General features: G+C 36.4%; 1 protein-coding gene and 1 non-coding gene across 8 annotated transcripts; one reads left to right on the top strand and one right to left on the bottom strand.

The window, feature by feature from the left end:
- Window positions 1–713: 713 nt before the first annotated feature.
- Window positions 714–18,174, bottom strand: ptpn9b (protein tyrosine phosphatase non-receptor type 9b). 7 transcript variants are annotated; one of them, XM_067403007.1, is made up of 14 exons: window positions 18,114–18,174; window positions 17,310–17,448; window positions 16,062–16,205; window positions 15,864–15,953; window positions 12,386–12,510; window positions 12,190–12,295; window positions 7,101–7,211; window positions 6,113–6,966; window positions 5,885–5,987; window positions 4,912–4,981; window positions 4,749–4,827; window positions 3,550–3,700; window positions 1,757–1,964; window positions 714–1,673 (listed from the first exon to the last, which is right to left on the bottom strand). In XM_067403007.1, exons 2-14 carry the CDS (start codon window positions 17,376–17,378, stop codon window positions 1,450–1,452), a joined length of 2,334 nt encoding a protein of 777 aa, XP_067259108.1. In that variant the 5' UTR covers window positions 17,379–17,448; window positions 18,114–18,174; the 3' UTR covers window positions 714–1,449. The 7 variants fall into 7 exon arrangements, with proteins under 7 accessions (XP_067259108.1, XP_067259109.1, XP_067259110.1 ...); XM_067403008.1 differs by having other exon boundaries at window positions 5,891–5,987; XM_067403009.1 differs by lacking the exon at window positions 17,310–17,448 and having other exon boundaries at window positions 18,114–18,173.
- Window positions 18,175–18,442: 268 nt separating this feature from the next.
- trnai-aau (transfer RNA isoleucine (anticodon AAU)) lies at window positions 18,443–18,516 on the top strand. The gene has a single exon. It is a non-coding gene; the product is annotated as a tRNA-Ile (tRNA).
- Window positions 18,517–18,691: the final 175 nt, after the last annotated feature.

Raw genomic sequence — 18,691 nt, 5'->3', positions numbered from 1 at the left:
AGAGAGGCAAATGACGTTTTTGAGAGCAGGAAAACACCAAGTATACCCCTGAGATTAAAATAAATTCCCTATATGCATGTGAGACCAGTTGTTCTACTCGTTGCCTGACACTACACATTGCGCTACGGAAAACTTGAAGGCACAAAAACTGAGGATTTCTGACCCCAGGACTCCACACATCGCACAGCCGAAGACCCCAGTTCACTCGTAACAAATGACTCCAACACTTCACATCAGAACGGAACACTTAAGATAATCGTGGTAACAAAATTAGTGTCCGTGCGGCTCAGGATACTTCAAATTGGGGCTCATAGTGGAAAGAGATATCTTTTTTTAAGTAGAAATAAAAACAACCCTGCTGAGTCAAAGTTCATACTTTAGAGGGAGCAAGGCAGTGATTGAAGGTTAAGGGGCAGAATTCAAGAGAATCTCACAGTTGAGACGCTCTGTGAATGATAGATGCCCTGCATTAAGGCTGGATAATCATGGGTTACGGTTAGATGAAAATCAAAACTGCAGGAGCTCCAGAACAGTCACCAAGATACACCATATATAACATAGTTGTGTTCCTCCTCCTCTTTACATATTGTTTTAACCCAACATATACATTATTATTTTTATATTATATATATATATATATATATATATATATATATATATATATATATATATATATATATATATATATATATATATATATACATATAATTCTGAAGAAAGTTAAGAGTATTATATTAAAACAAGGCTTTTCAAAGGTTGTTATGCACAATATATAAATGTATGTTACAAGATATACAAGGGTTTAAGTCACAACGATCATTACGGATACATCCAAGCATTCGACACCATACCTTTGGCTTGTAGATTAGTTTAACGATGAAGAACACAAATAATATCAACAAAAAAAATAGAAAGAAAACTGTTGGAACCTGTTCAGACACAAATAAACTGCTATTTTAATCTGACGGAGAAGGGGAAAAAAAGAATATTCAAGTTTTATGTTCTTACACTTTGATAAAAAAGTGTGAATTTAACCCCAAGTTGAGTGATATTGAATTTCGACAACACTTTGAGCAAAAAAAAAAAAAAAAAAGAGCAGGTAATACGAAAACTGGATTTTTCAAGTTTGTCATTCCACATGTGCAAGTCAGTATTTGTATTTATATATATATATTATATATATATATATATATATATATATATATAAAAAATGCTACAACTCGTACACCAAGCCACAGTCTCCGATCTCATCCGGATCAGAGCAAAAAGAAGGGCTTGAAAAGTGGCAGGATAAAAGCATCCTCCGCTCCTCGTTTCTATATCTCCGCATCTTCCTCGGCAGAAAAGAGGTGGCAGTGGAGTCTACCTGTAGCCATGAGAGGGGAAAAGACGGCTTCTTTTCCTTCTGTGCCTTTTGCGCCCTCTCGTGCGAGTTCTGTTTTTCCTGATTCACTCGCTGTCGGTCTCCAGCTCTGTGTCGGACCACTCCACGGGCTGCAGCAGGCCGCTCTGTTGGGCGTACTCGATCACCGCTTTGTAGCAGAAGTAGTACTGGTCCCAGGTTTGGATGCTGAAGGCACGCTGCGTCCGCATGCGACGCACCGTCTGCTTAATGTCCACTGTCCCGATGTCCTCAAGACGGGAGAGACAAATGTCTAAAGTACAAAACGTGCCTGAGGGAGAAGAAAAAAGAAAGCTTGTAAACACGCCATTGTGCAGTTCAGAAATTAGATGAAAAACGCATGTAGAAACTCACCTGTTCGGCCGATGCCTGCACTGCAGTGCACCACCACTGGGGGGCCTCCTGGAGGGCCCGTCCAATCGGGATACAGTGTTTGTAATGAGGACTCTTGTCTCTGTTTCACGTGTGCCCGGAAATCCAACATGGCCGACGCTGACTTCGGAACGCCAAAATCTGGCCAGCTCATGTAGAGATAATGTGACACTTCCCTACATTCCCCTGTCTGAAAGAGAAGCTTGTACTGTCATTTATATTTCAACAACATTATTATACACATTAACATACGTATGAAAGGCCTCAACATATCCCTTTTAACTACACAATAAGTGTGTGATCTAAGGGTGTGTTCACACTTGGCAGCTCATCATAGGAGCTATATTGCCTATTACGGTTCTGCACAGGAGTCGGAAACACTGTCACTGTGCAACAGATCTTCATTGGTGTGCGCAAAGGAGGAATTCCTGGAGCCGTTTTGACTCCTTTACACATTTTATAAGCTCTACACAAGTTTTCAGCTGGTAAATAGGGCTGAAACAATTAGTTGACAATATCAACGATAAAAAATTGTTGACAGTTATTTTTTGTTGTTGAATAGTCTTGATAGTCCTATTTGAAGGGCTTGCAATAACATGCCCAGTGGGGCACTGTGAAGCAAGACTACAAAGGCCCAAATATACTTAATTTTTCTGTGTTCTGCTCTTTCAAAGTATACTCCTTTAAAAAAAAAAAACTGGGCTGCACGCAGACGGGGTGTGCGGACATCCTCATCTCTTACGCACAATCAGTGTTTCAACTGGGAAAGACGTCAATAAAACAGCTTGTCAATTTTGTTTAATAATGTTGCATTTATCTCAGAAACCATAAACCATTAGCTAGCTCTTTTTTACTTTTTTGACTGTAAATTTTAACCTTTAATAATATAGTAATGTACCAGCTAACTGGGTTCCCTGCATAGTTTACAGCATTAGTTGAGAGAGAAAAATTAACGGAATCAAATATATCTGAATCAGATTGCAAGCTTATGAACAGAAACTGAATTGTGAAATGTGTGTCAATGCCGAGTCCTAATAAAAACAGCATCGTTCATTATACCCGCTGGACTACTGACTTCTGAGGAGGACAGAAAACCTGAAGGAGATTAGTCTGTTCAGTTGGCTTGAATTTCATAAAATAAATAAATAACATTTTCAAAATCTGAAATGATTTTCTTGTTTTACTTTTTAGTTAAAAAAATATAACTCAGTATTTTGACTAATTGCAAAAGCTGAATAATCAAAGCCTACGGATTAATCAGTGAAATAATCAACGGTTAGTCAATTAATTGTTCTAATAATAGTACGATTAATCAATTATATAAATAATCAGTTGTTGCAGCGCTAATGCACGCACTTGCAATTTACAGCAGCATTGTTTTGGATGTTCAGTAAGTTCTGCCCAAAATATGTCACAAAAGCCGTTTTTTTGTTTGTTTGTTTTTGTATTTTTAGGTATAGTGTTAAAAATGACAGTGTAAGCCCTAAGCAACAGGACTTCATTGTACATATTCATGTATCATTTTCTTTTTTTGGTCCGAAAAAAAAAAAAAGAGAGAGAACTGAACTACAAGTGTGAACAGCCCCTAAAGCATGCTGTTTCCTGGCTAGAATAAGCTGAAAAGTGGACCAGACTTTATCTTAATAGTTAAAACGACTGGTTAATTTAACATCTATGGCAGAGCCAGTGCTCATGGTATTAAAATAAAATTAAAATTAATTAAAAAATATATATATTAGGCAATAAATGTTAAAAACAGAGACTGACAGACTGACCTGAGTGTTAAAGAGCTCCAGGTGTGATAGCTTAAAGTCCTGAAACATCTCAATATGGACATTTCTCACCAAAAAGTACCCATAATCCTCAGTGCGGCCAGCCTCCAATGGCCAGTACTGTCCACATTTCACTCTGCCTCGCTCTACAACTCTGAAATTGACATAGATAGATTGTCAAGAGTTATACTTGTCTTTTTTTTTTTTTTTTTTTTTACCAGACATTAATCCTTATTATAAATATAAAGAAAAAAGATCAATTTAATAACAGGACAGACATTCTATTATCAATTCATATAATTTAAATTACTATTTCTGTCATTCAACTGCATAAAATATATTTTTCTTTCTTTCTTCTATCTTTACCATAGGGTTGCAACAATAATATAATTTCACCACAATGTGCGAAGAAAAGGAGCACAATAATTTTGACACACAGTTTTAAATGGACATTATATAATAGTGTCAATTTTTTTTAGAGCTAAAAAAAAACAAAACAACAAGGCTTTTTTAAATTGAAGTATTTGACAACCCAGTACACTGCCGTTTAAACATTTTGGGTCAGTACAATTTTATAATGCTTTTGAAAGTCTCTTACGCTCAACCAAGGTTGCATTTATTTGATATTTTATTTAAAGGTTGCATTGATTTGAATTACAGTAAAAAAAAAAAGAAAAAAAAAAAAAGTAATATTGTGAAATATTATTAAAACTTATCTAATTTAATATTTTAAAAGGTAAACTTATTCCTGTGATGGCAAAGCTGTATTTTCAGCTGTGATTGTATTTTCGTTACTCCAGTCTTCAGTGTCACATGATCGTTCAGAAATCATTCTAATATGCTGATTTGGTGCTCAAGAAACATTTCTAATTATTACCAATGTTGAAAACGATTGTGCTGCTTGATATTTTTGTAAAAACCGTTATGCTTTAAGGATTCTTCGATGAACAGAAAGTTTAAAAGAACAGCATTTATTTAAAATAGAACAATGTAAAAGTCTTTACTGTCACTTTTGATCAATTTTATGCATCCTTTCTGAAAAAAGAATATTTCTTTAAAAACTATATCTCACTGACCCCTAACTTTTGAACGCTACTATATTTGTTAGTTGCAGCCCTCTATGTGTCCAAAATCCTGTTAAAGCATCATTAAAACATTTCTTAAAGGAAAAGCAATATAATGTTTTATAGAAGAAAACTTACCTTGTAGTCATAACAATGATTAAAACCACTTGTTCCCACACCATTCGCCAAAAGTCTCCAAACGTTTTTGGCAAAGGCCCTGAAACAAGCCAAATTTTTAAATTTACACATGTATGTGTACTTCACAATACAATGTTTAGTTCTGAAAAACAAAAAGTCTCACCCTGAGTAGCGATGTAAGCATTACTCCTCTTGTAACCATCCATGAAACTTGCGTTGATGTAGTCAGACGTCTATTAAAAAAATATATAAATAAATAAAAAATCAAATGAATAAGTGTTGTTATCAGGTGGTGTTGTCAAAGTACAGACTTTGGTACAGAGTAGGTACTGAAATTTAAAACGTGACGCTTTGAGTGGATTCGTAAACACCTTTTAACCTTTGATAGGCCATTGTGTTCACGCGCACATCAGATATGTCTGTGATTGGCTACGAAGATCAACGTGTCAAAAAACATGTTGTAAAAAGACATCAATAACGCTCTTCACCGAGCGCTTACGCAGATACAAACAGAAGTGTTTTAAAGCTGGCATCCATCAGTGGACCGGTCCACTGACAGATGTCTGCTTTCAAATGCTCCCGCTTTCAAACACTCCCGTGCATTGATTATTGTAGCCAATCACAGACATACATGTTGAGCGCATGAACATAATGGCCAATCAGAGGGGTTTACGAATCCGCTCAACAGCGCTCACATTTTTAAAATTTCAGTACCGACTTGATATCGAAGTTGGTACTTTTGACAACACTTATCGGTAACTAAAGCTAATATATTAAAAATTGTAGTAACTGATATAAATCTAAAAACAATATATAAACATTAAATTAAATTTAAAAAGAAAATTTAAATTGTTGCCATGGCAACTAACTGAAAAAAGTTTCAGTTGAAGTACTAAAATTTCTAAAACTAAAACAGAAATACAAATAAATTAAAGTTAAATAGAAAATATTAAATAAAACTGCAAAAACACAAATTTACTAAGACAAAATAAAAGTAAAATGAAAACAGAAAATAAAAAATTAAAGCTAATTCAAAAATAATAAATACTATAATAAACTATAATAGTAATACTATAAAATGCCTGCAATGACCAATGACAACCATGAAGAAGATCATAAGGGGAAATGGGCATTACTCTGACCTCGTCGTCCTCATCATTGAGTGGACAGAGTCGAACGCGTGATTGGTCAAGGCAAAGGACATCACTGTAGCGATTCTTTATCTGGTTAGAGGCTTTCCTGTCAGAATAAACATCATATTTATACACGCAAACACATTCTTGGCCTGTAAATGTATCATCAAATACATTTACAGACAAAGAAGTGTATAATATGTCAAATACCCAAATGCGTATGAAACTTACTTAGAGTAGTCAAAGGTTCCAGCAGGAGGTTCCTTGCGGATTTCCTCGTACTCCTGATAAATGCCCTTCTTCTTTTTGCGTTTCACGTGCTGCACCAGATCCTGCACGCTCATTCCGCATGGCTCAGCCACATGCACGGACAACGCAGCCATTTCTGTCGTCGTTCCCGGTAACCAGCTCATATCTGGGGTGGGGCTGTGATGGAAGGGTGGCGGCCTTGATTTAAGTGGGAGGGGTGGAACACCATCTCCTCCATCCACTTCCTCTTCCAGAAACTCCATAGCCTGTTGGCTGTCCTCGGCACCGTTGCCATCCTGCCTACTGTCACCTAAACATGCTCCTTCCACACTCATATTTCCTCCTCCTCCTGGTACTATAGCACCGGCTGTGTGTTTTTGATGCAGGGGTGTGTCTGGTGGCGTGTCTGACTGTGGGGGCGGCTGACGGCCACGCCCATTGACGACATTGGCGTTGGCCCCCGAAATGGCCCCTGGCAGCAAAGAGCCATTCCAATGCGCGTGCCCTGGTGTCCTGTGGTTCTGCAGGTTGGCATTGCCGTCATCTAGTATGGTGCAGTTCGAGTTCAGTCCGTCCCCCAAGAGGGTGGCCCCTGAAGTATTGGCAGTTAAAGGGTCAGCTGAGGTGTTCTGGCCGTGCTCCATGGAGTAGGAGTGGAGCAGACTGCCCAAGCAGTCCGCAGTGACGTAGGAAGAGTTATTAGGGTGATTGGGGCTGGAGTTGACACAGGACTGGATCCAGGCAATGTGACTATACTGTGACGAGCCACCCAAATGTTCTGGAAGGGAGCTGACCGGGATGTGATTAACTAGTTCGTGGGCTTTTACAGTGCACACCTAAAGAGGTAGAAACAAATAGAACTAAATTACACAAATACAAATAAGCAATCACATTCAAATTACTCCAACCTCCCAAGAGTTTCAAAGAGTTTACTGTTTGCATATTCAGTTCTACAGAGCTCTAGACATACCCTCTCTCTCAGTTTCTCTCTCACAAACAGACGGAGTACCGCAAACGGTGCTCGGAACCACAGCGGAGACGACACAATGAAGACGCATTTCAGACGAGCAGGGAAAGCCCCCTAAATCACAAAAAAGACAAACAGTAAGCACAATACACAAAGGACTGTGGCATTTCCATTCACAGACCCACCCATTAAACAAACCCTCTAAAAAAAATCAAGAACATACACAACGGTTCAAAAGTTTAAGGTCGGGAACATTTTTAAGAAGTTTCTTATGCTCATGAAGGCTGCATTTATCAAACGTACAGTAAAAACAGTGATTTGCGAAATATTATTATAATTTAAAATAACTATTTTCTGTTTCAATAATACATTTTAAAATGTAATTTATCTCTGTGATGGCAAAAGTGAATTTTTATCAGCCATTAAGGCCCATTCATGCCAAGAACGATAATTATAAAGATAACTTTATTAGCATCCAGGGCTTGACGCTTATTTCCCAAGAAACACATGTGCTCTTAAGTTGAAGAATTTAGGGGCGCATTAAAAACTTTAGAGGCGCAAAGCAAATTTTTCCATTATTTTATACATGATACAGCTTTATAAATAGTAAATTTAATAAATTGATTACAAATTAATCATAAAACTTACAGAAAATTCTTTCTGAGGATCACAAGATGAATGGCTTTTTCAAGTTCCTTCTGTGTTGTACTAACTTTAACTGATGCAATTAACTGAATTTAACTGTCTTGGAATGTTACTTTGGCAACTATTTTTAAATAAGGCTAATATGTATTGATATTGGAATCAATAGCAAACATTAAACATTTAATAAATGATCCAGAATTATATAATTATTTATAGTCCAACTTTAAACTGCATATAGGCATGTGACGTGTCAAATTTTCATTTAACGATAATTGCTGAAGCTTTTATCATAGTAGCCTATATGGCATCACATAGCCTAATTGAATTAGGTTAGAGTAAAGTGTTGTCCACGAAACAGGTTTAATAATTAATAATTTTTTTTTTTTTCTTTTTTTTTTCTTTACAATACAAAGAATTCTGAACATTTAAATATACAATAAGACAATACACACACAAAAAATGTATAATTCAAACAAATGTTTCAAACAAAGTGCAAAAGAACTATAAAGAACAGTAGGTAACACTTTACAATAAGGTCCCATTAGTTAATGCATTAAGCAGACTGTATCACTGTTTTTCCATAACCAAATTGAAAACCTCTTAAAATTATATTTAAGAAGTTTTATTCACACTCATGCTCCTAAATATATTTTTCAGTTAAAATGCTCACACTGTCGAGCCCTGGCATCCCCACCAATGTACATAGGTATCGTCCTTGGTGTGAACGGCCTTTACCTTACGTTTCAGTATCACATGACCCTTCAAAAATCATTCTATGCTGATCTGGTGCTCAGGGAATATTTCTCATTTCTCAACATTATTTATGTTGAAAACAGATGTGGTTTTAATATTCTTGTGGAAACTTTAATAAAAAATTTTCCAGGATACTTTGAATATAAAGTTTATTTATTTTACAAATCTTTTGTAAAAATGTAAAAGTCTTTACTGTCAATTTTTATTAACTTAATGTGTTCTTGCTGAATAAAGTTTTCAAACATTAATTTCTTTAAAAATAATAATATTAATTAAAAAAAGAACCTTACTGATCTGAAACATTTTAACAGTGGTGTATCTGTGAATACACTATATGCCTAAAAGCGCAGATATATGCGCTAATTAATTATGTGTGTTTGCTGAACCATCTGCATTAATAGGCAGTACATCCCCTCTTTACTGCAGCTTTCACTATTCTGGGAAGGCATTAGATGTTGGGAATTTGCTTCCATTCAGAGACTACAGCATCAGCGAGGTCAGGCAGTGAAGATGAGTGATGGGTTCTGGCTGGCAGTGTGCGTTCCGATTCATCCCAAAGGTGTTCAGTGGGGTTCAGGTCCAGGCTTTGTGTAGGCCAGTCAAGTTCTTTCACACTAAACTCAGTAAATAATGTCTTTTATGGATCTTGCTATATGCACAGGGGCAAAAAGGGCTTGTCTCTTTCTACTAAAAATGTTTGTCTAAGGAGGCCATGCGACTGTGTGCTAGGTTGTATGCACCTGTTATGGGCGGAGCTAAGGAAAAATCTGTTAATTAAAAGTGTCCGTCTACATACATTTTGCCATTTCTTGACAAAGCAAAGAGACTTTGTCTCATATTGCACTCAGAATTATTCTTCTAAGGACTAATTAACAGTCTACCTAATTAGCAGGACTCAATGACTTAATTTTCAAGAAATTTCTTAAGATCTGGTCATTATTTCCTCTAGTGCCACTTTTTTGAACCAGAGGAACCCTTTTTTTAAAAGAAAGAAAAACAAACAACCACTGTTTCCAAGGAGAAGATTCAAAATGCAAGAACTAAACACAGCAAATCCAGTTAAATGAACCCAAGAAATAATGATGCTTAATCATTTTCATTTACACTACGACTCAAATGAGGGTCGGTAAGTTTTTGGTTTGTTTTTGAAAGTAATTAAAACTTATCCAGAAAAGATGCATTAAATTAGCCAAAGCTGACAGTAAAGACATTTACATTGTTACTAAAGATTTCTATTTCAAATAAATGCTGCTCTATTCATCAAAGAATCCTCAAAAACGTTAAGAAGCACAACTGTTTTCAACATTGATAATAATAAAAGTTTCTTGAGCAGCCATTCAGCAGATCAGGGTTGCGTTTCCCAAAAGCATCGTAAGCCTAAGTTGATTGTAGCTCCATTGGTTTCAATGGAGCTACGATCAACTTAAGCTTACAATGCTTTTGGGAAATGCAGCCCAGAATGATTTCTGAAGGATCATGTGACACTAAAGACTGGAGTAATGATGCTAAAAAAATTTTGTTTTTTTTTTCATCTCAGAAATAAATTACATTTAGTAATATATTAAAACTGAAAACTATTACTTTTAAGTTTTAAAAATATTTCACAATCATATTACTGTTTACTGAATTTTGGATCAAATAAATGCAGCCTTGGTGAATATAAGAGACTTATTTCAAAATTTAGTGAACTTTTGAATGTTAGTGTATATGACCAAAAGTAGCACAGCAATGCATTATCAACATTTTGTTCACTAAAATATTCAGTAGCTTTTGCTACTGAACTCAGACACTATTAAAAACACTCTAGCCAGCTGCAAGAAAAGCAAGGATTGGTAAACTAGTGTAATGGCAAAATCTTTAGGAAACCTTTATTTTAGCCAAATAAAAAGTAAATAAAATCATAGCGATATGTACAATGCTGTTATATGATATGCTGTAAAAAAAATCATTAGCCCTTCTTCTATGTGATTGAGAATTAATAAAGCTGCAGTTCTCCACTAATAACAAGTATAACAGTTAGTGCTGTCGTGGTGAAGGAATGGCTCAATATCGCAATATGCAGAGTTTATTTTTAAATTTATGATTTATTTATTTTATTGCTGTATAAATAAGTGTTATAATGTGGAAAGCAGGCACAAAGACTAAGGAGATTCAAAAAACAAAACAGGCTTTATTAATAATCCCAAAAATCTCAATAAACACTCAGGAGAATAAAGTAGGCCATACACTATATGCCTAAAAGTGCAGATATATGCGCTAATTAATTATGTGTGTTTGCTGAACCATCTGCATTAATAGGCAGTACATCCCCTCTTTACTGCAGCTTTCACTATTCTGGGAAGGCATTAGATGTTGGGAATTTGCTTCCATTCAGAGACTACAGCATCAGCGAGGTCACACAATGCATAAACGAGAACTGACCAAGAATGACTGAAACACAGGGCTAAATGAACAGGGGTAGATCAAAGGAAAGTAAACTAGACATGTGAAATTAATACATAACTATAGAAACAAACAAGGACATAATTAGTAACCAATGAAACCGAAACTAAACAGAGCAGGGAAACAGGAACTAAAGGAAACAGAACAGAATGTCAAAATAAGGGTCCACATAACAGAACATAAAACTAACAATAAGCTTGTTGGACTATTAGTATAACATTTAGTTCCGATCCACAAATCTGACTGGACGAGAGGCTTTCTAAGACAGCTGATATTTCACCAGTATCAGCACAGCTAGTCTCTGCATGTTCTAGACAGGCTGTCAGACAGTGCAGTTACATTATTACGCCACTTGGTGGCAGCCAAGGACTGTCTTTGAGTGCGTCATTGAACCATTAATTTAACTAATACGTTCAAAAACGCTAATTCATTCAATGAAACAGTGTTGAAATTATTTTAACTTTGAGGACCACTTTGCAAGGCTCAACCAACCAGCAATGTATCACTGGGGTAACGCTGAAGCTGACGCTTCACTTCATAGACCAATGGCATTTATTCAATCCATTGACCGGCGCCAATGCCATTCATGAGAAATACCCTTAAACGTTGACAGGATACTATGACAAAGATTTGACAAGATCTCTCTCACTCTCACTCGCTGTCTGTACGAATCACAATTGTACACAGAGTCTTCTTAATTAAAAAAAAGAGCCAGTTGGCGGGAAAAAATACATTCTTCACATAGGGCTGGGCGATATATCGCATGCGATTGTCACATGCATTCCGTCAGTAAAGCCGGTTCCCTGATTACCGCTAAATCGCCATCACCTGCTTTCAAATGGAGCAGCATTTAATAGACAGAACCGTAGATCACTGACAAGCCAAGCAATATTGCGTTCATATCGCAGATGACTGGCCTTCGATAATGAACGCGATATTGCGTGGCTTGTCAGTGAACTACGGCTCCAGCCCTATCTTCACACTTGTTATCATTATTAACTTATTTAACAATGAACACAAATGCATGAAGTGTAAAACAAGAAGGGCATAGTCTTATGAAAAAAAAAACGTGTGAACATCGTGGTTGGCTTGTCTATATAGCGGTAATACAATACAGCCCTAATAACCGTAAATACAGATGACAGATGAAAAGCTTCATATATCTCAAAAGAGCAAATCCAAACACCATCGAGTTGATGCCATATGAACACACTGTGAAACAGACAGATGGTCTTGAATGTATAACACTTACTTTAAGCAGATTCAAAATCTTGACGCAAAGCTCATAGTCAAAGTTGCCATATGTAGAGTTAGTCATATCATAGATGAAAATGAGCCCATCTCTCTGTGTCTGAACACTAGGGGGGAGAGAAAGATGTTTTAGATGAAGATGCAGAGCCATTAACCACATTAAATTTGATCAGATTTATGGATGTGGTCTATTTTACCTCTCAATGGCCTTGTCCAGCTGATATATAATGGCTTGAAGAACAGCCTTATGGGTAGTGAGGTCTGGCCGATGGAGACGTGCTGTAAAAAGTGCCAAAGCTGCACCTTTCGCGTCACGGCCGGGCTATAGACACAAAAGCCAAATTAATACATTCACAACTTACATACACAACAACATACTTGAAATTAATGAATATAAAACATACAATACTTGCAACTAATACACAGACACACATTAACAGCATGTGCAAGTGAAACCAGTCAATGTAGCCAGCCAATTTAATGTAGAAGATGCATTAAAGCTCATTATTCCTTATATCATTGGAACAGTTCTCTTGCATGCTCAGTGATCAGAAAACTGTTTAAGATGTGATGAATACATCAGGCCTGCCTACACAAACACTTTAGCAAACTGTATACAGCATGATCCTGAATGAAAAATGGCTGAAACAAACAGTAACGTCCAGACTAAACAAGGATCATGGAACTGCTCTGTGTGATGGTGTAAGATCAGAGATTACATTTCCTTCGCCGTCACTTTAGCAATGGTGGTGGCCTTTATTTTCTTCTTTATTTACCGGAACAGTAAGCATGAATGATTGCGACTTGTGCAGTTTTTCGTTCGCATAATCTGAAAGTGATTAAAAATTCTTGTGCCCAAATTCTTCTTGTAGTTGCAGTTGGTAAAAGCTTGGGTTTCTTACTGAGTCTTTAGTTCTTCTGTCTTTCACAAAGTGCAAATGCAGATATAAACCACTGTTTAAAAGTTTGGGGATTTTTTAAATAAAAGTATCTTATGCTCACCAAGCCTGCATTTATTTGATCAAAAATACAGTAAAAACATCAACATTGTGAAATATTGTTACAATTTAAAGTAACCGTTTCTATTTTAATGTATTTTAAAATATAACTTATTCCTTATTTTTAGCAGCATTTACTTGAGATAAAAATCTTTTGTAACATTTTTAAAGTTTACTTATGAATGTACCATTGCCGATATAATAAAATGATCAATTTCTTTAAGAAAATAAAAAAAAATTCTTAAAAGTGCAATATGTAATATTTTTGCAGTAAAATAACCAAAAACCACTAGGCCAGTGTTATGTATTTTGTTCATTTGAGTACTTACAATATCCCAAATGTTTCCAACTATTTGTAAATCGTGAGAAAATTGCAATTTTAACCAAAGCTCCAGGACGCGTGAGGAGTCGCATGTCAATTGCGTCATACCCGCGTTACCCTCGGTTTCCGGTTTTATTTTGTAGAAACCATGGAAACACCAAAGACGCTTTAATATATTACATGTTTTAATAGACATGGGAACATCTGTTTTGATATATTTATAGCCAGAAAACTATTGTTATATAGCTCGCACATTTAGTCTTGTTTAAATCTAATTTTCTTGATTTTTTGTGAGTACCATTCTTTACCATGCCTCAGAGAAAAACACTATTTTGTCAAGTAGCTAACATAGCATAATCAGATACAGCTTTATTTTTAGTAACAGTGATACAGAATTTTCTCCATCATACATTACATTTTAAAATGAATTGCATGCCATTTATCAACACAAGCCATCCAGCGTTTAATATGATATTCTAAAATCGATCTATCTTACGGCAGTGTGTCGCAAACAAGTGTCTCACTGCAGCCACCGAGTGAACGCACAGAGTAACGTTATAACATCATTTTCAACACACTTAAATGTAGGGCTGTAGTCAACCAAAGAAATGCTTAGTCGACCAAAGTCCTGTCCTGCGCAACGATCAGTCGACTAAAAAAAAAAAAAAAAAAAAAAAAAAAAGACTTTTTTGATTGAACATTTATTAAACAATTATAATAGAGCATTTATAAAACAACAACGAAAAACATCAATAATACATAAAACTATAATAATAATACAATTCTTTGGAAATTAGGTTATTTTTTAAACTGCAAAGTGAGGAGTTCTGTCCTAGGTCTATAGTGACCGTCACAATCGCGCACCTGACCACACCACACGCTACAAAAAATATAACTGCTAAAACTGCCAAATAATGAAAAATCCTAACAAAAGCTCTCGATTATACAGGCTGTATATTCTTCTTTACTTTCAAAGCTATGGGTTAACTTTTGTCCAAACGATCTAGGCGTTTTAAAACAAACACAAACAAACGCCTGTGGCATGGCCTGTGGATGCGCCTAGTACATAACCAATAAAATATATAAACTTTTCGACATTAGACATAGCAAAGCTGTCTGACACATTTATATCTCGCTTACCGCTTTTAGGTGATCGGTCATATTGGTCGTTGAGCTATGGTAAGTTAGCTTTAGGCTGCATAGCTTGCACTCCACAGTCTTGTCGTATTTTTTTGTAAAATGCAGCCAAACAAAAGATTTACATTTCTTGGACATTTTTTCGACTAAAGCCCAAAACAAGTAGCGTTCTAACTGAATGAACTACCTATATTCCTTAAGGAGCGCGAAGCAGCAGTGCAGCCAGCCACAGGTGCGGTTCCCGAGTGTTCACGTGGTGCGCTTAACTACGGCGCCGTTATAAAATAGCCTAAATTAAAGCATTTAAAGTTTGGTATAAAACATAGGCTAATTATATTTAGAATACAGTAATATATAACTGCTAATAAAAGGAATAAATATCAAGGAGTAAATCAATGAAAATTTCTTTATTGGTAAAAAACAAACAAAAAAAAAAAAAAATTTGCAACTGGTCGACCAATGAGAATGTCAGTCGACCAAAACGGCATCGACCGATTAGTCGACTAAACGACTAAAGTTGACAGCCCTACTTAAATGTATCTAATATGATAAACAGAGCTGCGTTACCTCATACTGGAAAAGCGGAAGCGGCGCCAGCGACTGTGTCATAATAAAAGCTCAGCTGCTCGTGAGGCGTGTGTTGCGCAATCGCTCCAGCTCCTCGTTCAGCTCCCACAACACTCAACCTGCTCTGCTTCATACTACAGTAACATTAATAATCGCATCCATGAACATAATTTCTTCCCGAGTCCTATCCTGATTCTTTTGTACCATCCGTTGAGGTGAAGACCACATGTCCCAAGATTCCGCGCTCAAACTTGCCGTCATCAAGCTACGCCTTTGTTTTGAATAGACCTCTAGCGGACAGGATTCTTACATACTGCACCTTTAATGACCCCAAACTTTTAAATAGTAGTGTACCAACAGCATTTTTGTCAGTGGAAAATGAAAATGGATCAGAAAGCTCATTACATTCATGTAAATGTAAGTGATGGACTAAATGATCAGATGATTAAAAATGTCAAAAAATTGAAATAGTTTTTAACAAGCCGATCTGATCACAAAAACAACAATGACTTAAGTCTACAAATCATGCCATCTCCAATTTGCACAACTAAAATGTTCTTTTAGCAGAGAAGCAACAACAAACTGGTCACAGCCAAAAAGCTGATCTGTTCATCAGTAATGTTCACATGTTCATCTGAAAATCATACTCACCAGAACTGTGAATTTCCCACTGAGTAACTCGCTCCTTAAAGGCTCCTCATTTGGGTTAATGTTGTAGATGCCTTCCTTTATTCTGGTGTTCTGCAGACACGCACAACGCGACACACACAAGCATTAGAATGTAAGTGGACTCTCTCATACATATTGACACACACACACACACACACTTTTTACATTGGGTTACTGTACCTTGTAAGCTTGGAAGAGGTCAATGGCTCTGGAAACATCAAACTTTCTTGCCATGAGGAACTTAACCGCTGTCATCTGACTGACAAGATCTGCATTCTGAGACTGTTCCCGACATCTCAGCTCAGCCAGAAACTCCTCCACCGCCTGGCGCACACACAAACATAAATTTCATCTGAAAAACCATGTTCAGTGTCAGTTAAAGAGCATCTATTTTTTCTTTTTTCTTATTTATTTTTTTTTTTAAATACATTTCTTAAATAGATATTTTTTTTTTTCCTATATAGTGTTGGTTTTGTCTGTCAGCTATTACTAATGCTAAAAATATATAAACCTTGATAAATCAGCTGATATTTGGCATTCTGAGATTATCGGCATGGCCACTAACCGTGATGCTTAGCCAAAGTTCGGCTGATTAGCATGACACCATCTGGCTGCAAACAGCATCCTTTTCATTGACAGCCATTCAAAAGTCACTGTTTATTCAGGCAAAATACACTGAGATGAATGGGAATGCTAACGGATGGCTTTCTCCAGGTATTATAACACAAATAATAACTCTCCCTTGTCAAATCCAAAATCTACCAACAGCCTTGTCAATGAATATGGCAGCTGTTTTCAGATAGTTTTAATGAATTTTGAGTGAATCATTATGTAATTATTTCAGTGTACATTCAAAAATTTAGGGTCAGTAAAAAACAAACAAAAAAAAAAATTAATAAGCATAGATGGACGAGATATTTAAAATAAATGATGTTCTTTGGAACTGTCCATTCATCAAAAATATCTTGAATAAAATGCAACAGTTTCCATAAAAAATGTTTTCAACATTGATCATAAGAAATGTTTCTTGCGCAGCAAATCAGCATAATAGAATGATTTCTAAAGGATCATGTGACACTGAAGACTGAGTAATGAATGCTGAAAATCAGCTTTGCCGTCACAGGAATAAATTACATTAAAACACATTAAACAGAAAAAAAAAAAAGTTATTTTATATTGTATTATTATTTCAGAGTATTGCTGTATGTTTGATGAAATAAATGCAGCCTTAGTGAGCATAAGAGACTTCTTTTAAAAACTTTCACAAATCTTACAGACCCCAAACTTTTGAAAGGTAGTTTATATATTTACTAGGCTATAATAACATTACTGACCATCCCACCCTCTAGTTATCCATATTACCAGCCATTTAATCCAGCAGTAAATGCAGCAATAACGTTCCAGTCTATAGTAGCTACCTCACATTACCTGATTATCCAAAAGGTTTCCAATAGCAAAAATTAACCAGTTTTGCCAATGCAAAAAATAAAAAAACATTTACTTCTGCATTGCCCAATGATACTACTCAATCAAATGCATGTGAAGAAGCAGGAGGATGATCTGACATCTGTAAAGAGAGACGGATCGTGTTGACAGACGTTATGCTACACTCATATTACACAGTTTCCTCAACGAGTCAGAACAAATGGCACCTCCAGCACTAGATGAATGTTCACACGGTGGTGAGACAGACAGAAGTGATACCTGTCTTACATTTTCCAGCATTGAAGCACATCTCACACACCCGGTTCGCTGTTATTTAACGATAGCGACCTGGACATTCACATATCCTCACATATGACAGGACAGAGATGCAGAACTGTGTTATAATAGCTTTATTTAATGCAATCATTTTGGTTTAAAACTAAACAGACTAGATTGAGCGCGAGTCGCATTCACGTTGTATGCCAACCTAATGCACACGTAAGGGTCGTTTTGCAATATATCAGTTCCCCAGAAATCTACAGTCATATCTGTCAATATATATTTAATAATCCGTAATATATGTGCATTATTCTGTTAAGCGTCGCTAGCTCGCTAACACGGCTAGCATTTACCCCAGCTACCTCCAAAAGGGCCGCGATTCGCATTAACACCCTTGTTAATGAATAAATCACAATCTGTATTATCTGGCATATCACCATAATACATGCTACAAAGGAGCTGGTGGCGGCTCAGCGAGAAACGCCACGGAATCGACGAAGGACTTGTGAAAATATTTAGGTATCTTACCACCTCCTCTTGAGTTGTCAGGGCTTCCGCCATCTTGAAGCCTGAGCAGCAACGTCTACGGGCGCGCCCTCTCTACCGTCGGGAACGCGCCGCTGGTGCCTGTCAAGCGGCGTGCATCAGGATAGATGCGCATGCGCAGTAGGCAATGTGGTGCTTAGAAGTGAGCATACGAGATATTTATGAAAGTTACTAAATAGGCACGAGGAGAACAGACTGGGAGAAGTATATTTTTTTAAGATTTATTTCTTTCACGTATGTATATTTTTCACGTTTTAAATCTGTAGCATCGAAGTTTGTTAGCTCATGTGCCTGCCTTTTTTTAATCAGATGGCCGGTTAGCTCAGTTGGTTAGAGCGTGGTGCTAATAACGCCAAGGTCGCGGGTTCGATCCCCGTACTGGCCATTTATTTATTTATGCAACTTACAAGCACGTGTTTATGATTTCACGTGTAAGAGGTCTTAAAAATCCCAAGTTCAAACATTTGTACATCTGTTCATTAAAATGGCTGGAAGCTTTATTTACTTCTTTTCATTTCACTTTAATAACTCAAAAACAAAATAGTTTTTTTCACATTTTA

This window comes from Chanodichthys erythropterus, chromosome 12 (assembly GCF_024489055.1).
Source record: "Chanodichthys erythropterus isolate Z2021 chromosome 12, ASM2448905v1, whole genome shotgun sequence".
NCBI lineage: Eukaryota > Metazoa > Chordata > Actinopteri > Cypriniformes > Xenocyprididae > Chanodichthys > Chanodichthys erythropterus.
Note: the sequence above shows the minus strand (reverse complement) of the source record. Positions and strands in the feature narration are given on the sequence as shown.

What these genes read in the sequence shown, in the direction of transcription:
- ptpn9b (XM_067403007.1), bottom strand. Translation starts at nt 17,378, where the DNA reads ATGTTTTTTTATTTTTTGCATTGGCAAAACTGGTTAATTTTTGCTATT. An exon ending in ATGAGGACGACGAGGTCAGA is followed by an intron (nt 4,982 to 5,884) that starts GTAATGCCCATT and finishes TTTTTTTAATAG; the next exon opens with ACGTCTGACTACATCAACGC. An exon ending in TGCAGGCATCGGCCGAACAG is followed by an intron (nt 1,674 to 1,756) that starts GTGAGTTTCTAC and finishes CTTCTCCCTCAG; the next exon opens with GCACGTTTTGTACTTTAGAC.